The following is a 27,250-nucleotide window of genomic DNA, read 5'->3' on the forward strand; positions in this document are numbered from 1 at the left end:
ATACGTAGCTTTTAGTCACTGGAAAATCCTATGAAAAGGAACCTGTTGGCAGAATTTGCGTCATCATTAGTAAGATAGAAAAGATACGAGATAAACACGACACGCAATATTTTTTCTTGTTAAAATTTTGAGAATTATTTATCAGTTTTGTGTCATATTATAGAAAATGGTATATATATATATTAATGATTGAAATTGAAATCAAATTTTGTTACAAAATTATAAATGAGGTATACATAAAAATCTTATTATCATCTTATTATCATAAACAGAATATATATACAAGTTGCATCTAAATTATATCTTATTTCTATGATCAATCTTGTGCTTATAAATTATAAATATAAATATATAAATATTTTTTAAAAAATACAATTCAAATGTTTCATAATTTTCCAATAATTTTTATCAATTTGAAATAAATAAAGCATAAATTTTTTAAAATAGAACAGGATAGAATAAAATAGGAATAATATAAGAATAAACGAATGTTCATTTTAATGATTTTTAAATGAAATATGAAATTTGTATATAATTTTAATTTTATTGTAATATATAATAGATTATTTTCTTTTTTTTTACTTCTCAATTGTCTCACAAATTTTTTTTTTAAATTTCAATAAGATCTAATTTATGATAGTAAATAAATAAATGCTTTTTGGATTTATTTTGAATTGCATTTTTTGAAATATATTAATATAAAAAGAGAAAGAGAATATAAGAAGAGAATGAGAATAACAAATTATGCAATTATTGTGATATATAATACGATGTAATGATGAAATATAGATAAATATTATTATTTAATATTATATTTAAAATTATATTTAATATTATATAAAATTAATGTCAATAATAATTAATATTAAATAAAAATTAATATTAATTCAATAATTACAATAAATAATTTATATAAAATCAATAATAATAAGAATAATAAATAGAATAAAATAAATAATAATATATATAATATTATATATATACGTATATGTATTACTAACTATTCGAATTTCAAATATTTTTATACATTGTTTACAATTTTTTAATAAAGCATTAAATAACCTATACGTATTTATGTATACATATATGTATACATTTATACGTATTACATATTTTGTTTATTTTTTTTTCAAAATTTGATATCCTATTGTATTTTATATTTACTATTACTTATTTATTGCATTTTATATTTAACATTTTACATATTCATCATTGAATTAGAATTTGTTATATAAATTGAAAATTAAAATAATAAAATGAAGAAAAAAAATATTTACATTTAAAATATTATTTATTAAATGCGTATACTTTGTTAATGAAAGTCGATATTTTATATTATAGTAATGCCTGTGTTTATAATGCTGTGTACTGACATACAGCTGATAAAGCAATTCTTTATTAACGGGATTCATGTGGTTTTTTACATCGTCTGTGGTTTGAAGTTACTGCAGCAGTTACACCAGTAATAACAACACTAGAGACAGCAGCTGCAGATCTCCTCTATCGACGAGAGGACAGCTGTTCTCTTTTACTGCTTCCAAATTATGATTTAAATTTCTGAATCAAGTTCTGCTTTTCCTGCTTCTCTTATGATTTATTTGATATTCTAGCAGAATCGTAAATTCCAAAATAGTCAATGTTTATCTGAAAATTTCTATGTAGAAATATATATAATAAAATCAATATGAAATAATTCTAATAATTTTTATATTATTTCTGATAAGTCACTATGATATCACAATTAAAATGATTTTTAATATAATTATAAATTTAACCAGTAAAGAAACTAAATAATACCTATCTATAATTGATTATTTCATTTATTATTATAGGAAAATTTATTTATTTTAAAAAATCTGAATTTTAATGAAACTGTATATATAGAATATATATAGAATATAATAGATTATACATAGAGCAATTTATTTTTCGATGGAAAATCTCTGAAAGTGTGAAATCAATTTCAAACAAATTTTCATTCATTTTTTCATACTTTATAGATTTCATCTGGAATATTTTTTATAATAAAATGGAGCAAATCTATTATTTTATAGTTTAAAATTTTTTTTATTTTGTATTAATATAAAATTATTATATTTAAAAAATACGAAAATAAAACTAATATTTTAAGGATTAATTTCATTTTCTCGAAATGATATTTCACTAATAAAAAAATTACAATTATAATTTATAATTTATTATAATTTATTATAATAAATTGTAATTATAATTATAATTGTAATTATAATTTATTACAATTTATATACTCACAGCATTTCACATAAAATGTTATTATTTGATAACATTTTATTAGCTGAAGTTTTATAAAGATATATAAAGGTTTTCATGATCGAATATATCTAAGTATATTTATATGCAAAATTGGTACATAGTTGCTTTAATAAATAAATTTTTTTTTATTAATTCCATTATACAATTTATTTTAATTTAATTATATTAATTTATATTAAATTATATATATTAAAAAAACATAATTTGAATAATTTTAAAAATGTACTTGAAAAATGTACAATTTCTTTTCTTTTTCTTTTTAAAAAATATATCAGCATTAAAAATATCAGGTAATCAAAAAAGTTCTGTTATTCTGTTATTATTTTTAAAATAAAAAAAATATAAGAATATAGAACTTTACAATTAATCTGTCTTTGTTTTTATAAATGAAAATGATTATTATGTTGAGATTTAAAAATTGATATAGTAAATCAAATTTAAAATTATATATTGTTATTTATTATATTTAATTATAATAAATTCACGAAAAAGTTCTGAAAATATTGTTACAAGATTCGTAAATGAAAATATTTTGTTCTAATTTCGGATAATTATAACTTAATTTTATATCTAGATAATCAAGAATCAAAAATATAAAATTTTTAATTTTTTGAAATCATGACTTTTATATAATATTTATAATTTTTTTTCGTAAAAATAAGAAATTATTCTTTATATTAACTATTTCAATGAATAATAATTTTTTTATATATTTCTTTCTTTTCGTGTCTTTAAAAAATAACAAAATGATAGAAATGATAAAATTTAATAATTGATGTAAACAATTATTTCTAACAATAAATCAAACGTGAAACGCGAGATAATACTTTCTTATAGGATATCTTATACAATTGCATCCTTTGTACATAATAGAAACGATAATTCGAATAATTCACACCACGATACGTAAGTATATTTTATTGAAAACGAAGCGTTAACGATATTCCTTCCCTGAATTGAAAATGGTATGCGATTATATAATATAGGAGGATGATCGCAAAGAGGACGCGCGTACGCGTGCACGCCGTGTGTCGATTAGAATAGGCGAAGGGTGATTTAGCCCTTGTATCGAACTTGTATTGTATTCGTCTCGGTGCCAGCTGTTCCTATTTTTTTCTCTTTCTCTCTCTCTCTCTCTGTCTTTCTCGTTCTAATTCCCCCCCTCGACGAAGTTTTTCTCGAAGCTTTCCTTTGTCGAGCATCATCCACGTTCGTACCAATCGATCCGTGCCGAAATTAATCAAAAGGGAACGATCGTGAGCACGTGGACAACCCCTACTGCTCGCCGCTCGAACGAAACGCAGACGCTTCTCTCCGATCAAAATATTAAATAGCGCGACCAACCCTCGAGGGCACTGGCTCCCCAATAATAAGAGGTGGCGAGGTTCTTGCTTGTGAAGGGGGATTCGGGGGTACCGACGCGCGGCCACGTGCCAGCCATGGGAATATAATGCCGCAATGGCCACGTGCCCACCACATAACGGGTGTACGTTGAGAAAATGACCACTGGTTGTTTTTTAACCGCAAATGCATCCTATATATACAGTTCCTCCTTTTTTTATGACATATCTTCTTTTGTTTTTTTTCGTCTGAAATTTTCCTGAGAAAGTTAACTATGTGTTTCTTGATTGTATAATAATATTATACATATATATATATATTATATATATATATATATATATATATATATATATATATATATATATTTAATGATATATAACATTCAAATTTTTAAAGAAAGACAATTTTTTTATTTATCTTTAATACTTTCTTTTAATTAATAATTATATCTAATAATAAATTATTTTAAAAAAATTTATTTAATTAATTATTTGTTAATTATTTATATCTCGAAAAAATTTGTCCAAATTTAGGATAGAAAATAAGAATTAAATTCATTTATTTTATATTGTAATAATTTTCTAATCTTTAATTTTATAATTTTCTATCATTTAATATGATTATTGTGTCTGTTAATTGATACATACTTTTTCAATAAGAGTAATATTGATTTGAAATGCAAATCAGAAGTAACCAAATATTTAAAGAAATCTTTTGAAATTAATTTGTAAAGCATTTTAATATGTAAAATTATACATATATCAATAAAAAGAGGAAAGCTCTTCAATATATATGTATATTTATATAATATATATATGTATATTTATATATATAAATTTTATACATATAATTAAAATCATCATTAAATATAATAAATAATTAATATAAACGATATATAATTTAAAATGTATTTTATTATTCCTTTTATATCGAATAATGATTGATTAATAAATATTATTTTAAAAAATATTGCAAATATAATAATTAATTTTGAAAAATCAATTAGCATATAAAATAAAATTTACCTAAACTTCTGACGATCTTGAATAAGTATGCTAAAATGTGCCACAGTTAGGGCTTGAATGACAAGAGGGAGACTGCACTAGACATCTGTTAGATAGGGTAGTAACAAGATGAAAACACTTTTTTTTTTATAACGTTAATGAACTGCTGAAAAATTATTTTTCCCACTATATTAAAATTATCAAAAGATAAATAATAAGCAATTTTTTCTCAGTTTTTGGAAAATTATTTATTTATTCATTTAATTTAAAAAATTAAAAAGTTTATTATATTACATAATATATAATTAAATTTTAAATATTTTTTTTTGTTTTTATGAAACAATATTTTTACACAATTTATTAGATATAATTATTAATAAGTATAACATCATTTATTAATATAATAAAGTTAATTAAGTTATATAGAAATAGTCAGTAAGAAAGTCATATAAAGATTTTAAATGATAAAACAAAATTTTCTCATAGTTAATCAAAACATTATAAAACAATCAAATCATAGATGACGAACATTTCATTTATTTATTATTTTTTGTTTGTTTCTGTATCCAATGTGTTTAATAGTAAAGTATTAAAAATATTAGATGCCAAATTAATTTTTGAATTGTTTAAAATTTCAAAAAAAAAATAATTTAAAGAATAAAAATATTAAATTAAAAATTTTTAATAATTCATATTTATTTTTATTCAGCAAGTAAAAACATTTATCCTAAAGATAGGATAAAAATAAATTATGAACTTTGTTTTATCAAATCTATATATTTAATGTAATATACTTAATTTATTATGGTTATAATACAACATAATCTATAAAATTTCTATTTAGAAAAATACTTAATTTATTCTGGTACATAATTACTTCTATAATAGCACAATTTTGACTAAATACAATATACAATATTCAGAAAAAAACTTCGTTTTAATATGTTCAAATAAACTAGAATATAGTTAAATTAATATCTTTTATTATTGTTATTAAATTTAAAATTTATTATTATATTAAACTTATTATTAAACTTAAAAATGTTTTAATTATTATTATTTTGTAAATTATTTCGTTTACTATTTCTTTTATCTTTATTTTAATTTTTATTTTTATTTTAATATAAAATATTTATCTAAATATTTATCTAAGCAAAACACAATCCATATGATCATAGAAAAATATAAAAACATTTGAACATATATTGAAAACCAAAAAATTGATATTCAAAATATTGTTTAAACAATAATATCCAAGAATTGAAAATATATAATTGATATCACTTTAAAATATTCATAAAAGATTCATAAAATTAAATACTATATTTTTTAATTTTAATTTTTTTACATATCAGTCAAATTGAACTTGTAATATATTTTTATTTTTAGAAATTGAATGAAAATATGTATAGGTATTATCATATTATTATATTATTACATTATTATTCAAACAGTTATTTTCATTCCTGAATTGATTATAATACTCATCATACATATATGTGTGTAATATTAATTATACAATTATAAAAAATTTTCTTTTTTTCATTTTATTTATACAATCGTTTACAACACCAAAAATTAATCCATACTAATGCTTCATAAAATATGTTTTTATATTTGTCATATGTTTTTAACAATATGCAATAATATTAATAATTATAATATTAATAATTGTACAATTTCTCTAAGTATTTATTTCTTTATCATATATAATATTATGAATTTATATATATATAAATGAAAAAATAAATATAAAAATTGAATATTATATTATTTTTCTAAATAAATATATAATTCTAATTTAATAGGTATATGATTAAATATTTTTTTCTGAATTAATAAAAAAATACTTTTTTACGAAAAATTGCTTTAATGTCTTTTCTCATGTTACAATAATATTTGTATTAAAATTGACAATTTAATAAATATAGGATTAAATATTTTTTTCTGAATTAATAAAAAGATATAACTTTTTATGAAAAATTACTTCAATGCTTTTTTTCATGTTACAATGATACTCGTATTAAAATCGACAATGGAGATGCCGGGGATCGAACCCGGGACCTTTCACATGCAAAGCGAACGCTCTACCACTGAGCTACATCCCCATATAATAATTGTTTATTAATCATTTAAAATTGTATTACATTTTATACTAAAAAAATAATAAATTTTTGTATAAAAAATATAAAAATAATATCTTTAAAATAATTTAAATACACAAACATATATAAATAAAAAATATTATTGTGAAATTTTTACTATTCATAATTAATATAAAGATATTATAGTTAAATGTATATAAATCAAAATAGTTAATAACAAAATATTAAAATGATACTTTAAGATTAAGAAAAATTCTGCTTTATTATTTTATATATACATATTTAGAATAACAATTTCAGAAAAATATTTAGATAGAAATATATATATAATTATAATAGAATAATAATTAGAATAGAAATATATAGAAATATATATTCTATATATTCTATATATATATTCTATATATATATATTTATAAAATTATAAAATTTTAAAATTATAAAATCAATTCAGAAATCAAAATTAATAATCATGATTTTGTAGAATCATTAAGTTCATTAATCATAATTATAACTAACGTTGCTATTTCTATAATTTGAACTTGTAGAATTTTCACTTTTAATACAAGTTTTATCACTGAAAACATTTTTGACTTTGTAAAAAAAATTATTAATTGCATATAATTAATATTAAAAATTTATAATAAAAAAAATATTTTAAATTATTTTAATTTATAATAAAAGTGACATTTATTTTAATTTCTATTATTTAAAAAGAAAATAGAAAAAAATTTTTATTTTTATTATATTTTTTGTATTTAAATTCTTTTATAATAAGTAAGTTTTAGAATTTGTTATTTATATATTTTATATTTTATTATTATGAAATTTTATTAATATAATGATATTTTTTTCATTTCTCTTCAGATTTTTATTAAGATTTCCAAGTGGCATAATATTCCAAGTTTCACTTGGATAAGATGGTAACCCTCATCATAATTCTAGGCCTTTATTTATATACTTTTTTATCCATAATTTTCGTTTATCCTTTTTGTTAAAATATTTACTTATTATTTTTATTGTTTGGTATTTTTTCATTTTCCAAAATATACAATATTTAAAGTTTAGATACTTTTTAAATAAAGTTAGGAAACTTCATACCAACTTCATAAAGATTTAGAAATAGTTTAACTTATTCTAAGACGAACAATACAAAAAAAAAAAATTAATGAAACTTCAAGTTTCTTAAAATTTTAGATAAAACGTTTTAATCAAGAGTATTTATAAGAAATTTCAATCTCTATGATAGTTAGTGGAAAATTGATATAAGAATTTATTCTTCTAAAATCTTTTTAATTTCTTTAAATAATAAATTAGTTTTAATTCTTTCGATGAAAAAAATTTCATCGATTTACAAAAACTTTCAATTTTTAATTTTTAATTGTTTCATATACAATAATTGTTTTCATATACAATAATATATAATAATAATTATCTTATTATTTATTATCTAAAATTAATTTAAATTAAGTTAATTTAAATAAAATATAATTTAAATTATTATAAAATAAAAAGTGTTTCTAATATAATAATTTCTATTATGGTATATATATATACGTAAATATATGTACATTAAATATTATGTATTTTTTAAAAATTTGACTTGATTTGTGTTAAATGTGAATTAGGATAATTTTACAATATTTAATATCTATATCTTTTTACGTATTCATATTTAATTGCTAGTTAATTGCTGCAAAACGATTGAGTTAAAAGAAACATCTAAACCTGATCTATTCTGTTTTAATCAATATAATACAATATCTAATCTAATCTAACCTAATCTAATCTAATCTAATCTAACTGAATAATATTATATTTGCATATGATGTATACTTTGTATATGTACATTGATATGTATATTTTGTAACTAGGCTGAATAGAGTTTATATGTATAAAAAAAAGTTGTTCAGAATAATGGTTGATAACATATTCTATTGATTATAATTGCTATTTTATAATAAATAATTGGCGAATGCATTATATAATAGAGAAATAAATAAAAATTGTTTGAATTCTTATAAAGTTATAAAGTTTCATTTAAATTAAGTGTTAAAAAATAATTATGCATCATTTGAATTCATTCATTCTATCTTAAAGGATATGTAATTAAAGAAAAAAAATAATTGTCAATTCTTTAATTTTATAATATTTTTCTATAATATATCATATATATACAAAATTATATATATCATATAATTTTTTATATTATTTATTTATTAATTTTAATTTATTTATTAATTTTAATATATTATTATTATTAATTTCTATCGTTAAAATTATAGAAATTTTAATAAAATATACAAGCATTTTAATTTAATATATAACACTTATAAATTATTAAATTATTAACACTTCATATTTCATATGTTTATGTTCTTTACCGTGAAAAAATACATAAAATATTCTATAAGGTCTATGTAAAAAACCAATATTTCATATTGCAAAAAACCATTATATTTAATAAAAAAAAAACTCCAGTAAAGTTCACAAAAAAGAAATTTTTTTTTAAAGATTAAAGAAACATAAAATTATATATCTTACATAATACCAATACACATAAACATATATATATAGTAAACAAAATCAAATTATATAAACAAAAATAAATATAAAAGAGAATGAATGAAATATAAAATTATTTTTTGAATTTGAAGAAATTAAATTATTTATTTTAAAATTATCATTTAATCATAGTAATATAACATAATAATAATTATAGAATAATAATCGTCATTTATAAAATTTGAAATAACAATACATAGTGAAAATATTGTAATTATATAAAGTATATAATTTAAATAATTGCATCATATATATATATCAATATATATATATATATATATATATATATATATATATATATATATATATATTGATATATATTTACTTCATAAATACTCTAATATGAATTTTTAAAATTAAACATTAACTGTATATTATGTAATTATATGCTTTATTTTATTTTAATAAAAGGAATCAAAATGTAGACTAAATTAAAATGGAAATTAAATTCACTTTCCTTATGTATTGTATATTTTTCTGTTTAGCATGACTAACATAATGCAATTCTCTTTCTATTGTTTCTCCAACTGCAACCGCATAAGATGAGAATATTAACATTGCAGATACACATTTATGATTGCTTGCTTTCATTACTTGAAAAAAAAACTTCATTAATATTTGTAAATATAATTTGAAAGAATATTATTTAAGAATGATTATCAAATGATTATCTTAATTTTTTTAATCTAATTTTTTTAATAAACTCAAATGTTATTTGAAAAAATATATAAATTTCGAATGTATCCAGTTCTATTTATGAAAATAGATAAAATTCAATATAAAATATAATAGAATTTTATCTAATTTGTTAGAAGATAAATCAGTTTATATAATATAAAATTTATTGTATAATATAAAATTCATAGAGTATTCATATAAAATTCATAGAATAAAAATTCATTTAATTTTTTCCACCAGCTGTGATTTTTTTTTCAATTTATAGGAATTCATATCGATACAAAAGGATTTTATGAAATATTTTCTTCAAAATATGACTTTAAACTGAAACAGATATGGTTATTTAATAAAACTTTAAAACTGTAAAATTTTTGTCTGAAAAATTTTTCAAAAATGCTTTATTTTTGAGATATTTTGATTATTTTTGATCATTTCAGAATTTTTTGATATTCTTGAAAGTATAGAAGTAATAATATATTATATACTATATTATAATTAACTAATATTATTTAGTTAATTAACTAATAATCGAACTTCATGTGCTTTTTACCTGCATAAGAAATATATATCATGCCAAGTTCCGATCTTTGTAAAAAGAATATTGCCATTGAAGAACGTCTCATAGCATTTTATTTTGTATCATCCTTATCTTTACCAACTATGATCATTATTGCATTCAATATATATTTTGAATCTATTCAATGTCTGTAATAGAATATAAATTGATATCAACAAATCTCAACGCAGAAATTAATTTTCTTAAATAATAAGTAAAAATCATAATCTTTTAAATGAATGAAATACAGTTAAATCTCTTTAATTATCATAATATACAATACTTATACAATACTTATATTGTATAGAATTATATTTATACTATAATCTATACTATACTATAATATATACCATAATAATAGTTATAAGATAAGCAGTTTCGGTAATTGTTCATTTTTATTTTTTCAATTTTTATTTATTTTTTAAGTTCAAATGTAATGAATTCAAATTCGTTTAAATATAATCATTGTATTTAAACGTAATCATATTTTATTGTTTATTAAAAAAATAGCAATTTAATTTGATTAATTCTAATATAAAAGTATAAAATAAAGAAATATAAAAATTTCATGTATTCTATCATAATGATTGATTGCTAATTAAAATGATGATCATAAATCAAAGATAACAGATATTCGTTCTATAAATAAAACAATTTTATAGAAATAATAATTTTAATTTGATGGAAATAATAATAGTTTATTAGAAAATGTGAAAATTATTAATATAATGTCTAGAATGATCAACTAATATGAAAAATTTTTCCTTTAAATATTTTAAATTATTACTTGAATTATATACAAATCTTAAAATTATATAAGTCATTATTATAATAAAAAATTAAGATTTCATTCCGTACATATTAAATAAATAAAATTAAATAATAAAAAAATAAAAGTAAAATAGATAAGCATTAATCAAATGCATATCTTTTTACATTTGAGATTTTTTTAAATATAAATTATATTAAAAATAACATTAAAATAATAATATTCATATATTCATATTATCAAAATAATATATTATATAATAATATAATATAAATTTAATAATTTGATCGAGATTTAAATACTTGTATATAAATTTTTATAATTTATAAACGAAAGAGAAGAAATTTTGAAGAATAAAATTTCATGCAAAAAAATCATTTCATTAAAACATCAGAAAAACATCTATATGTTTATAGCAAAATCAAATTAAAGTAGTTAAATATTTCATGTAATACTAAATGACTTTATATCAAATATTTTTTAATAAATATGTAATGCGTGTTTAATGTTTTCAATATGTTCAAAAATAATTATTTTAAAGAACAACTCGAAGATAATATTTGTTTTATAGTATTCATAAATTAAACTATTCACTACAATTAAAGACGCTGTACATAAAATCGGCACAAACACGATATAATAGAGCTAATTTGATATATATAGCAACATCAAATATGATTTTTCAAATATTTTTTTTTTTAACATATTTTTTTTTTTAACAATTCTGAACATTTTTTTTTGATTTTTCAATTTTGTTTTTGAATTATTCGCAAAAAAACTTTCAAACTATTACATTGAATTTTTATGCATATACATTCTCAACAACACACGATATATTTATGACTGTAGCTATCACTTCATAATTGAACAAGCATGATATATAAAACGGGTGAAAAAATACTATATTAAATAATTAATATAATTATCCATTACAATTCATATTCATCTATAACGAGTTTAAGAATTTCGCGAAATATATAAATATACAACAATAAATAAAAAATAATACAATATTGTATAATGATATAATTACAATAATTATTCATTTCGAATTAAATTACGAATTAATATTGAAATAAAAATAATTTATCAAAAATTATAAATATTAATCATTGTATCAATCAATTCAATAACTTTGAAGATATTATTTTATAGATGAATTTTAAATTTAACACTTTTCTAATAACTTATATATATATTGTCTAAATATATTGCTTAATAAATTACACTTAATAATACATTTAATGATACATAGGTTAGTGTATGCTTTAAAGTTTTACTAAAATTTATATATTTTATATACATCATAAAAAAAATCTTAAAAAAAATCTCAAATTTCAAATTTATAAAGAAATAGATAATATATAGTCACCGATAAGTGATAGTTCATAATATAATATTGATAGTATATATATATATGTATATCGATATATAATAATAAAATATTATTATTTAAGATCTTTATATTAAGTATTATTAAATAGTATGTAGTTATGTAAAATTTTAATGAAAATATCAATTCAATATAAAAATGTTTATTGTTTTTATTAAATCTACTCATTTATTAGATATTATACATTTGTTTCAATAGATTAATTAAAGTATCAATTAGTTTTTTCAATAAATTTTAAATTAAATATCTTCATATCTAATATGTACTAATTTGTTAAGTTATATTTTTTCCTCTTGCGCTATGCAAGAAGACAACTGATAATATCAATAATTATTATTATTTTTTTCTATTAATAATAATATTGTTAAAGTTTTTAACATTGTTGTTATTGATTAAAACTATTGTTAGTGTGATAAAATTTAATGTCGATGAATTCTTCTCTTCGATGGAAACAGTGTTGATCAAATAATATAGACTGCGTTTTGTTTTGTTCTCTAGAATTAATTTGTATTCAGTTCAATTTATTATCATTTCATTGAAATATTTAGTAAACATTTTGGTACAATTAAAAATTTGGCACATATTTTTTATAATATTTCGAAATAAATGAAAAATATTACTTGAATTTATTATTATTGCAATATATATTTTCATAAAATTTGCAATATATATATAGTAGTTTCTATAGAATCTTTATAAGAAAATTAAAAAAATAAAAATTTTTTTAAGAAAATAATTTTATATAATAATTTTATGATAAATGGATGGAGCTGAAAGAAATGATTTATTAGTGAAATAATAAATGCTTATTGAATATTATCAATAAAATTTTTTGAATTAATAATTTTTCTTTATTTTTAGATTTTGAGAAAATAGTTTATCACTTCCTAATTATCCGATAATTCGTTAATCATATTGTATTGTTTATAATTAGTATAAATTTTCTTTGTCGTTATTTTTCAAAAAAAAATTTTTTATTAAATTGAAATTCGAAAAACACGCTGGTTATCTCAAAACTCTGATATTTTTTTTTTTAACTTATCACTACTTTTTTTTTAACTATCATTACTTTGTTGTATTGTAATGTTATTGTGTTGATAAATGATATTATCACATTCAATTTCTTCAATAAATGGTATTAATATTATTTTCAATAATTTTATATAAATAAAATATAAATAGAATTTATTTTAAATATATAACAAATATAATATAACAAATTAGTATCTTTATGTTAACTTTAAATATAATCTAAATCATTAACATATTATCGAAGTAGCTTATGTTTTTTTTTTCTTAAGTTATATCAATAATTAAAAGCTATCTGATCTATCTAAATTAAATCTTTTTTCATCGGAAAAGATAAATTCTAAAAAATAAAAATTAAATTTTCATTTTTTAATGCATGATATGTGTTAAATTATTTATTTAATTTTTAATCATAGCGATAATTTTGTTAATTTTGAAATTTGTAAATATTCAGATAATTGAAACCTGCTGAATAGAAATTTAGAAATGCAAACATCCATAAGAATAAATTTTTTCAATGATTAAAAAAATGTTGTTAAATGCTGCATTGTAATGAAATAGATCTATTTGAATGACTATTATAAATAATTTATTCATTTTAAATGAAATATAATAAAGAAAATTTATTTTTTAATTTTCTGCAATGCTTGCGGTTTTTGCATAAAATTATTAAGCATACATTACTTTATAAATACTTTAATCTTATTTATAGGAATCGCTTAGTTTGATATTAAAATCATATAATTCTATAATAAAATTAAAGCGTAATTATTATTTATATGAGTACGTTTATTTCACATCTTCATAATATATAGGTCTTCAATAGAATCTTTTTCTCAATTATTAATAATTTTTTTCATGATATTTTACTAATAATAAATTAAAATATAACATATTCAAATTTATAAATTAATTTTAACATAAATATTTACTTTCCAATTGTAATTAAAATTCCTTCATATCTAGTAACAATTATTTATAGAATTTAAATATGAATTAAATAGCTTTATAGAAATTCCTCATTTTTTTTATGGAAAAAATTAAAATATGTACAATTCCAAGTAAATAGTTGTAGGTTTACATTTATATAAAAAAATCTAAGATAATTGAAAAAAGTAAGATATAAGGTTATATAAATATGATAATATTTTTCAAAATATAAATAATTTTATAGAAATTTCAAACATTGTAATATTTCTTGTAAGATTTCTTTTTTTTTTTTAGTATTTTATTTAAAAAGTTTATTTTTGTATTTTTGTATTATTGTTTACTTTTTATAATATTAAATAAATAATATATATATTATAATATATATATATTGTAATAAATAGTATATATATTATTAGAATAAATAATATATAAATAGTATATATATTATTAGAAATAATAGTTACATATTAATGCATAAAACTATATATGTTTTTTATTTAAAAATTTTAATTGACCTAACAATATTATAAATAATTGATCTCTACAAATGAGAGGATATTTTTTGAATTTATCAATATTTTGATAGCATATATTTAGATAACACTATTTAATTATTATATTTTATCATAATCAAGAAAATTTGCATTAGTAATTTTAATATATTTTTTAAGTATATTTTATCATTTCTAAAATATAATATTTTCTTAATTAATAAATCTCTGAAATATTAAACTAAAAATATTGTAAAATTATATAAAACAACGTGATATATTTAATAAATTTTTAATATATTTTGTGAATAAAGAATAAACAAAAAATTTTTTCCAGAATTTCAGTTATAGCTTTTCTTACCTTCTTTTTTTCTCTTTTATTTTATTTATTTTTATTCTTTTTTTTAGATTTTTTTATTTTACTTTTTATTTTATTTTGACTATCTTTATTAAAATCATTTTAATAATATTTAATTAATATATTATCGTTAACTGTTATTCCATCTTATATAGAATTTTAATCAAAATATCCAACATATGATTAACATTGTATTATTTAATTAGGATAAGATAAATTGCTAATAACATTTGTTTAATTGATTGTACTTATAGTCAACTAATTCCAACTATAAAATTACTAACATATAAGGAAAACATTAAAATACTTTAAATATTATTATCATTATATTATTTTTAATTATTTATTTATTAATTTATTAAAAATCAAAAACTAAAAGTTCACTAATCAATCATGATCTCTATCTTAAATTAAATAGATATTATAATAGTTATATTTAATTAGGAACAAATAGAAGAAAGAATACTATTTATTACAGTTTTTATTAATCTTAATTTTATTAAAGTTATTCGTCTTTCTTTTTATAACATTTTTTTATAATATGATTATTTTACAATGTAAAAGAATTATATAAAAATAGTTTTTAATGTACAGTGTTTAGTAATTTTTGTCAATATCAATACAAATAATATTACTGTTTTCTAAAAAAAGCAGGTTCGTAGCAACTTTAGTCTTGTTCTGTGAAAAATATTTTACAATAAAAGATTCTATGTCAAGCGTCAATTTCAATTTTTACAGTAACTCTGATTCATCCATCACTGTGTCAAATAACTTCTGTCTGAAAAAGACATATTGGATAATTCTATATTTGCATGGTCTTCTTCTTGACAGTAATCTTTTCTTTCAGAAGGAAATCACGAAAAAACTCTAAGCAATATTTGAAAGTTTGCTTTCTTGTCCTAAACTCCATCGATTTGGTATTGGCCTTCCTTTTGACTTTTGAACCTTAAGTTTTCTTTCTTCTTTAGATAAATAAAATTCTTTTTTAAAAATAGAAGATTTTTAATCAGAAGATTTCATAGGATTTTCTTTCATTTGAGAGAAATAAAATATTTATTTCAGTCAAGTGTCTTTTAATATTATTTATAGAATTTATGAAAAATGACTATAATTTTTGGCGAACTAAAATTTTGCTTCATCGATATTATAATATAGCTCTATTTATTTATGAATACAATAATGAATGAATAATTTATATTATTATAGGAATAATTTATTTACAATAAATTTACAAAAATAATGATTATATATTAAGAAAATATTTCATGAATATTCATTTATTCAATAAATATTCAAACTTTTGTTATTGTTATACAATGATCCAATGATCATATTTTATTGTTTTAGCTTGATTATAAAAATCGATTTCCATGATTAAACTAATCTGTATCTCATAACAATATTAAGTTCGATGTAAATGATTTTTATTGTTAATTAATGGCTATAGAGATTTGACTGATCTAGATCCAATACATATGCGTAATTTTTGTTTGTAATATCGCTGTTATATCTATCTTCATTTTTTGAGAAAACAAAACAAAAAATATATGATTACAAAGATATTGCAAGAAAATCACTCATCTGCATCACATTTTAGAATATGATCACGATAAATCACAATCATCGACAGCCATCATTTAAATAATCAAATTCACAAATTTAATTATATTTATGAAATAAAATGTATAGATATAAAATTACAAATTTTATAAATGTATACATATAAAATATTATTTTATATTTTGGTTTATATTTATTATTTATTTTTTGATATTATATATAAAAATGAATATTTATATCTATAAAATATGTAAATAAATATTGTTACGATTTTCTTTGATGCATTTATCATTTTATTTATATTATTTTATATTTATAATTTTACAATCTTGTAACAACAATATTGATTTATATAAATAATCATAATTAGTCATGCATATTAATTCTTTAGATTTTTAATGTTGATTTAACTTTGGAAATGAAATTTTCTGTTTCAATCTTTCAATTTGCAAAAAATTAAATTGTCGAATATCATGAATTATATTTTGCTTGTCATCATATGCATATACATATATTATATTATATTATATTAATTTTTATATAGCTGAAAGATGAAATAACTATTGCAACTATTAATATTTTAACAAGTATCATCAATTATATTTATAACTTATAATTTTAAAGAAAAACAAATATAAGACATTAGAATTGAACTGATTTGCAACAATATTGATAGTTCAAAAAATCATCATTTGATTGCATATACTAGATAATATTATTTTATATTATATAATATAAAAAATATATAAAATTATAAATATTTTATAATATAACAATGATAATCAATGATAATCGATTATAATCAATAAATGGTTTGTAATAATTATTTTTATTTTTATTTTATGATTAATTATTAATAATTAATAGTTGTTGATAGTACCTAATTGATAAATAAAGACTTGAATACTTGTATCATCCTTATATCATTAAATATTATTTAGTAAAGTGACTTATCATTTTATTACATATCAACATTATATTTATATCAGTATTAAAATAGAAAATATATCTTTATAATATATAAAAAAAATAAAAAAATTTTTCTTGTAATAAAAATAAATTAATATTAGAATAGTACAATATTTCCGAATCCAAATTAACTTAATTGCATCATGTTATTTTTTTGATGTGATGACGAAAAATCTTCAAATGATGAATTAGTTTATTTTTCAATAAATGATAATGTATAATATTTCCTATTAACATTGATAATCAATGAAAATATGAAAATATATATACAATATATATGTATATCTTAATACATTATCTCATTATACAATATTATATCTCAATAAGAAACAATTTTAATCATATATGAGTGATTAATTTTTTAATATTATTTTATTTTTTAATATTAAAATTTTATTTTAAATTTTAAAAAAAATGCAATAATATTTAATAGCTTGTTATATTATCGTTGAAACTTCTGATAAATTAAAAATTATATTACTGCATGAAACATATGATTTACACGATCAATGCGTTAAAAGTCGATATACTTAAATAATATGATATCGTCATTCTTATTTAATGCTGAGACTTGTGTATTTTCATAAATTTTCCAAAAGTAAATTAAAAATGTTCATATTCATGTAGATATATAGATATATGTAATTCAAATAAGCAAGCCTTATATAATAGGAGTTATTCATTTAATTAATTTCTTCATAAATTATGATTTCTTATTCAATTAATAGAATTTTATGTTTATATAAAAAAAATTCACGAAAACTTTTCTTTAAATTTAGAAATAAATTTGCGAACATAATAATTTTATAATAAATTAATTTTTTAATATATTTCATATCATAGATACAATATACACTTTTAATTATATTATATTAAGATTATATTTATATAAGTTAAGTGATGCTCATCTAAGGTTCGAATAATCAGGTATAATCAAATATTAAATTTTGTTTATATAAAAATATAAAACAAATTTATCTAAAAATAAATTCAATATTTTATGATTTTATAATATATCAATTACTATATTGATTAATATACTTAGTAAAATATATATTATTATATTGTATAAATTATTGTATTATATTGTATTATATTTATTGTATTATATAAATGATTATAAAATATAATATAATATAATAATAATGAATATATTTATATTATATTTGTATATATAATATATTAAATTAATATATGTTTTATGTATATAAAATTAAATATGAATATTAATTTTTAATAATAACAATTTACATAGTTTTGATATTTACAAAAACAAAAAATTGAAAATCAATCAATTAAATTTGATTAATAATTAGATAAAAAATAGATTAAAAAATTAGATTAATAATTAGATAAAAATATATATAAATTACAAATATTTTAAAAAATTAAAAATAATAATTGTTTTAATAATCAGATTTTATATTTTATATAATAATGAATTTTCTAATAATGACAGAAGAATAAATTCTCATCATTTATATAATAAAATATATTTTCTTTTTGCAAAATTATAAATTTAAATGTCAATTAATTATACATATATATATTTCTGATTTTATAATTCAATTTTATAATAAAATTTTAGAGGTTCGGACAAAAAATAAAGAAAAAATAATTATATATTGTAGTAATTTTTTATTTGTTTCGTAATATTTATAAATTAATGTAATACCAACACTTCGTAATCTCTCAATGGGATTTCTCTGCCTTCATAAGGTACGTATATTACTCCATGACTTCTATGTATCTATAAAGAAATATTTAATAGAACTGAGACATAATTCAATAAATCCAAATAAAGAGAAAAGAAATCTTTTATTTAAATGCTTAAAAACGGAAAATGAAATTATAAGAAATTTTATATATCATAATCTCAAAATGATATATTTATGATTCATGATATTATTCATTATTTTGTATTGTAGAAATAATCATTGACATTCGTTTGAAATAGAATTTATCAATTCGCTACAAAAAAATTACAAAAAAAATATTATTTAAAGTATGCACAAAATTTAATATCTATCTTAATTTATTTGAAGCTTCATTTTTTAATGTGAAATATAGAAGGATATAAAAATCTTTCGTCAGTTTCATAATAATTATTTATAAAATAATTCTTTTTCTTCTCGATTTCTTATCGAGAGTTCTGAACAATTTTTCTTTATATATGTTGCTCGGTTTTCGAGTTATAAACAAAAAAAAAAGTTCGATACTATTAATACTTCGATATACATAATATTTTTAATTTTTTCTATATGATCATTGATTTTAATTGATAGCCATTAAATATAATAGCCATGAACCATCGTTACGTCAATGCGTGTAGCGTGCAGCATATGCAATAAATGAATGAAGAAGTTAAGATTTGTATTAAAATTAGATTAATAAATTTAATTAAATTAAATTAGATTAAGTTGAATTTAATAATATTTATAATAATAATATTAATCCATCATCATACACAATTTTTACTCGGAGGATCGTATCAATTTTTATTTAAATAGATATTATAAGATATTAAAAAAATAAATGCAGATTTGAATAGATTATTCAGCTGTCGAAATTGGCAATCAATACTTTGTAATATTAAGAGATACATTGCCATAATTATAAAAAAAAAACATTTATTGTCATCGATAATTTTTTGCGAATCTCAAAAATTAAAACTAATCGATGCTAATAGAAAAAAGTTGTTCAGAATGTTGAATTTAACAATGTTTTTTAAAGTCATTAAAATCAGAGAGAAGAATATTTTTATAATAATTATTTTTATAATTCAGTTCCTCATGACTAAATCACTGTGAGTATTTTAAAAGTGATGTTTTACGTTTTTAATGATTACAGTATTTAATTAATAAATTGAAATGTGACAACTTTTTTCTTTAAATTTTTTTTTCTTTTTCTTTTTAATAATATATTATATAATATATTAATAATATCAATGATTATATCAATCATAGTCATAATCATAGTGAACATATTTATTTGAAAAAATATGTTTATTTGTATATAAACTAAACAAATGTTTAAATTAAATTTTCTTGAAAATATGATTTTACAAAAATAAATATTTTTTTCTTTTTTTCAATAATTTTATAAATATAATATTTTCGATAATAAATAATAACTTTCTGCTTGATTATATCAATTATATTAATATTATATATGATTATATATATATATTTATTATATAATTTGTAAATATTTTTTATTTGATATTATGATGATAAGAAACACATAATTTTTTTTCTTAAATATTGAATATCTTCTTATTACTTAATAATACATAATTATAATCATTTGTTAAATTGAATTTACATATTTCATAAGATAATAAATTTAAAATAATTTTAATATATAATAAAATAAATTTTAATTGAAATATATATTTATTAAGAAAGATAACAGGTACAAAATAAATACAAAAAATAATTTAATAATTATGCAATAAATTAATGCAAAATATAAAATTAAAATTCCTTTTTCCTATTCATGAATTCTAATAGCAAGTAAAACTTGTCTTGTATAATATTAAACTGATAAAATTAATATTTATAATAAATTCATGAGATCTTAATTAGATCAATAAAATTTTTTATTACTACAAATTAAAATTTATTTTAATAGATTTTAAAAATTTTGTTCAATAATTTAAGTAATACGATTTTTATTTTTTATATTTCTTATTATATAATTCTTATTATATAAATTTTATATTAATTATTAATATTTATTATATAATATTTATTATATTAGATGAAGAAAATTTGGTTTAGATTTGAAATAAATTAAAAAAAATTATTATTTTACAAGAATTTTTAATTTAAACTTTGTATTTTTATTTTTAAATAATAATTTCATTTTAATAATAATAATAAATTTACAAAATTCAAGAAAAAATATTATAATTGATAATTTATTAAAAAAATAATAAAATATATTTAAGAAAATCAAAAAATTATTTATAAACATTAAATTTGGAAGAGATCTCTTTTTATTATTTTTTATTATTATTATTTTTTATTATTTTTATTATTAGAAATAATCATACAATTTTTTCGTTTTATTTTAATATATAATAAAATTGTTATAAAATTTATTATCAATTTTTATGTAAATTATTAAACTAAATGTCAATTGTTATCAATGTTATATTATTATTTTATTTTAATAATATAAAGATATAAATTATATTAAAATAACAAATTTATTTCATTTCATTTTCTATAAGATGCTAAATTTTATAATGAAATATTTTTATTTATATATGTGATATAAAAAGCGGAATTCAATGATATGTCTAATATATCATACGATGATATATCTAAATATTTTTGTGTAGAAACTTTAAATTAGGATTTCATTGATGAATGAAAATCATCAATGATTAAAGATATATCGATTTCAATTTATGTTTATTCAACTATTAATTATAACTTCATTCTGAAATTACTGCAAATATTTATATAATTGAGGTCTGAATTAATCTAAATAGAAATTTATAAATTCAAATATCAAAGATAATTTCCTTCAGTGATTGAAAAACTATCAATGGATCGAATGATGCAATCAAAATAAAATAGATCCATTTGAACAACTATTACAGATCATTAAAAAATAATATCTTTTTTATATAAATTTAAATGAAATATAATAAAAAAAATTTATTTTTTACTTTTCTGTTGTTTCCATACAAAATTTATATATATATACATTTCTTTATTAATACTGTAATAAAAGATTACATACCTTGTTTATAATGATTTTCCATAAAATTTATTTGAAATTTACATACCTTTCCTACACATGGTACACCATTTTGATAAGCACGACCAACAAAAAGTATTTCTCCTTCTACTGTTCTTCCAGCTTCTACTGCATCTGGCGGAACATGACCATTACTTGATGGAATCCACTGAAAATCGGCGGGCATCAATATCTAAAAATAAAAAACTTTACAAATATATAAATATTTATTATTTAAACATTTAAAAATCTCAATTAGAGGAATAGAATAAAACTCATTCATCATTTTTCAATTCTTTTAAAATTCTGTATAAGTAAATAGGAAATGGTAAAATATATATTATAAATATCGCTAAACGTCAGCTTCGACAAATATATGAAATATCAATTTTGAACATTATAGATATAATTATATAGATATAAATATAGATATAATAATTTTTATTATATAGATATAGATATAATAATTTTTATTATATCAAATGATAAAATCGAAATTTTTATTTATTTATTTATTTATTTTTGTAAATTCAAATTCTGATTCATTCAATTTGAAGAATATTTTGAAGTTCAAACACGTAACATATTTTTCATGAATATTGATATTGATTAAAAATTATTAAAAAATTAAATTGTATTTATATTAAATATTTTAAAATTTTGTTAATTATTATGGAAATCATTAATGATATATATATATATATATTTTATTAATAATCATTGATAATCAAAATTAATAAAAACATTTAATTTATTCAAAACCATTATTCTTATTAAGAATTATAGAATATGTTTATTATGCATTATAGTGCATAATAATTTAATTATTATAAATAAATCAAATAATAAAATAAATAAATATTATATATATTATTATAAATAATAATATATAAATAGTAATAATTTAAGTAAATAATAATAATAAATTATATAATAATTTAAATAATAATAATAATAATAATAAATATAAATAATAATAATAATAATTCAAATAATAATATAAAAACTTTTTTAATATAATATACAATAATATATACTAATATGCTAATATTATAAACAGAACATATAAATCTCTTGGCATTCAATGTATTTTAAATATTTTTCACATAACTAAGTTATTTAAAATGTTGATTATTTGACCATTATGTATTTGAATCATCGATTATCTGAATATAAAATGAGTCACATATGTAAATATATATTTATATAGTAAATTGCAAAAATGTCCCTAAATATTTTATATTTAATTTTTAACATGTAATTTTTTATATTCTATTTATTTGTTTTCTTTTTAAATAACAATTAAACTATTATTGTAAAACTATTATTGTAAAATAAAATAATAAATAATAATATTAAACATAAATAAAAATTGATATCAAATTGCTCCTTTTTATTAATATATAATTTTCCGAATACTCAATATGAATATTTTTAAAATTAATTGTATTTAAACTGCATGTCTATATTGTCTAATATTGTTTACATACTGTATATAATATGTTTTGATGGTAATTAAAACTAATTTATTCATGATTATGCATTTTTTTTATATATTAATAAATATACAATAAACATGAATATGTGAAAATTAGTTAATTTCTAATTATTTATACTCAATTTTGATTCTTCTTAGTTAATTATTTGAAAAACCACTTATTTTTATCCAATTAATTTATTTTCCAAGTTCAATGTTCTATTGTAATATTCAATGTTCTATTGTAATACAGTTTTATAATATATAATTTTTACCTCAAATTCATGCTTCATATGTTCTTTTCCGCCATGAGCGACATAAGCGACACCATGTTCTGGTTTTACCTTAGCAGGAAGTATATCGCCATTATGGTAAGCACGTCCAACAACAAGTATCATACCATCCAAGTCCTTGCCAACTGAGATCATTCCAGGTACGAAGTAACGAGCACCCGTATATCTAACCCATTTATATCCTACAATAGAAATCAATATTGGTAAAACCGAATGTAGAAATGTTTTCTACATAGAAATTCCACATTCTATATTCTAGAATCTGAATAGAATTATTAAATTTAAATAAATTATTTTACGTATAATTTTTGTTAACATATAAATATTTATATAAATTTAAAATTTATAGCAATTAATAGTAATTAATTAATTGAAAAAATTAATTAATTTAATTAGAATTAAAATCATTATAATAATAAAAGAATTAATTACACATATTACACATATTATAATTACACATATTATAATAAACCGAATTATATATGAAAAATAAATATCAATTAATGTATCTGCTTATATTTATTATATAGAAAAAGAAATATAATTACAGTTTACTGATTACAGTTTAATCTGAATATTTATATAATATATGAATATGTGAATGTTATATGTATAATATGTGAAGATTAACATAATCTCTTTATTTTAGGTTATGTTAGGATGTGCTTATATTTTGTAAATTCTAATTGTATAATTTTATGAAGTTATTACAAAATTTATAATGTAAATAAAATATAAAAATCAATACTCAAATATATTGGTTTATTAAAAAGAAATTAATTTTAATTTAAATTGTGGGCGATAATATAAGTAAAGCAATATTTTTTTTAATAAAATAAAGTTACAACGTACAAAATACTAAGAAGATGAAAAAGCGGTTTAATAAAAAAATTTAATTTATAAAATAGTTTTCATCTCAATGTAAACTTGATGAAATAATTTATAAGTAGTAAACAAAAAAACGAAAAGACAATATAATAAAAATCAAAAAATTAAAAGATGTAATAAAACAAAACAAATTCTTAAATAATATCATAAAAATTAATTTAAAAAAAAAAATATTTAAAAATATTGGATATTATGATAAAAATATCAATTTAAAAAAGTACATTATATTATTAAAAATTCACTAGAGAGAGAGAGAGAGAGAGAGAGAGAGATTGCGTACATAATATATCAAATATTTTTCTTTTTTGAAAACATGAAATTTAAGGAAAATAATCAATAATTCTACTGTTCTATAATTTTATACGATTTTTGAATATAAGCATTTTTATTTCTTTAATTTATCATAAAATATTTTATTTAATTTTTTATAATTTTATTATTTTTATTAATATTATCTTTTATTATTATTATTTTATTATTGTTATATCATAATTTTTATTTATTATTTTTATTTATTTTTCATCATTTCCTATGCAATATAACAAATTATATATATAATTACTTTATTTACTATTTTATTCCTCATCAGATACACAAAATACTGTTTAGTTAAATACATTACACAAACTAATATATTATACAAAGTACAATATTAATATAATACATTAATATTAATACATTAATATTATTATAATTATAGATAATTACTCACCAGGCATTTTTATTTTTATAGCACTACTTTTATAAAACAAATTTTTCTTAAATCACATATATTAAATGTGCGAGTATATAGTTCCAACACGGTACGTTGCTTCTCATTTATTAAATGTATGGGCGTAAATGTTTTATTCTTTTTCAAGTTATCAATCTTATCGTCGATGCGTTATATCAATTATGATATATATATTATATCAATATGATATATATATATACGATACATAGTGTCTCTAAGATTGGATAATTGGAAAAGATTCTTAATGTCAATACTATGAATCAACTTAGAAAGTTCGGAATAAAAGAAAATAAGGAAGAAGAATTGAGACGATTAAAATAAATTTTCAAATTTTTTATATCTTTTTAATGAATTTTTTATATCTTTTTATCAATTTAATTATGAAATTTATTTGATAAAAATGAGAAATCAATATAAAAAAATAATACCGAATTATATCATTTTTTAAATATAAAATGATAAATATGATAATTTGAATTGTATTTATATTATTTTCATCTAAATATAATTTATATTATTTTAATAAAAAAGATATAATAATATAATTAGATATAAATATAATAATATATCTCACAAAATATATACATAAATATAATATTGATAAAAAGTTTGATTTAAAAATAAAAAATAGAAAATTTTTGTTATCATTCTTGATTAGTATTGTTTTTTCTGTTAAATAAAGTAAATATTGCAGGCATTAATATCATAATATTGCAGGTTTTCAATGTGTCAAGTGATCCCTTCATTTAATGACAAATCATTCTTTAATGATAAATCATTTGCAACTATGTCATAAACTTGTAATTATCAAACAATTACTATGCAGAATGTATTTTGAAGAAAAATAATTTTTCTGATTATTTTTTATTTTCATTAAAAAAATTTTTGTATTGTTAATTCTTCTAAGATTAAATTTTTTTTAAAGATTATGAAAACTTTTTTTTTTTAATATCAAATCTTATTAATAATTATTAAGAAAAATATTTTTTGAAGTTTCTATAGAAAAATATAATATTGTGAATTATAATATAATATTGTTTAATATTTATTTTATCAAAAATAACCTT

The 27,250-nt window shown here is 17.3% G+C and overlaps 1 protein-coding gene and 1 non-coding gene across 3 annotated transcripts; both read right to left on the bottom strand.

Annotated features, from left to right (window-relative positions):
• Positions 1 to 26,320, bottom strand: LOC107999583 (natterin-3-like). 2 transcript variants are annotated; one of them, XM_062072028.1, is made up of 4 exons: positions 26,163 to 26,320; positions 24,545 to 24,744; positions 22,842 to 22,985; positions 1 to 42 (listed from the first exon to the last, which is right to left on the bottom strand). In XM_062072028.1, the coding sequence occupies exons 1-4, from the start codon at positions 26,167 to 26,169 to the stop codon at positions 16 to 18; spliced, it is 378 nt and encodes a 125-aa protein (XP_061928012.1). In that variant the 5' UTR covers positions 26,170 to 26,320; the 3' UTR covers positions 1 to 15. The 2 variants fall into 2 exon arrangements, with proteins under 2 accessions (XP_061928012.1, XP_016914998.1); XM_017059509.3 differs by lacking the exon at positions 1 to 42 and adding an exon at positions 19,659 to 19,790 and having other exon boundaries at positions 26,163 to 26,319.
• Positions 6,674 to 6,745, bottom strand: Trnaa-ugc (transfer RNA alanine (anticodon UGC)). The gene has a single exon. It is a non-coding gene; the product is annotated as a tRNA-Ala (tRNA).
• Positions 26,321 to 27,250: the final 930 nt, after the last annotated feature.

Source organism: Apis cerana, linkage group LG2 (assembly GCF_029169275.1).
Source record: "Apis cerana isolate GH-2021 linkage group LG2, AcerK_1.0, whole genome shotgun sequence".
Taxonomy (NCBI): domain Eukaryota; kingdom Metazoa; phylum Arthropoda; class Insecta; order Hymenoptera; family Apidae; genus Apis; species Apis cerana.

What these genes read in the sequence shown, in the direction of transcription:
- LOC107999583 (XM_017059509.3), bottom strand. An exon ending in ATATGAAGCATGAATTTGAG is followed by an intron (nt 22,986 to 24,544) that starts GTAAAAATTATA and finishes TTTTATTTTTAG; the next exon opens with ATATTGATGCCCGCCGATTT. An exon ending in GTGTACCATGTGTAGGAAAG is followed by an intron (nt 19,791 to 22,841) that starts GTATGTAAATTT and finishes ATTTCTTTATAG; the next exon opens with ATACATAGAAGTCATGGAGT.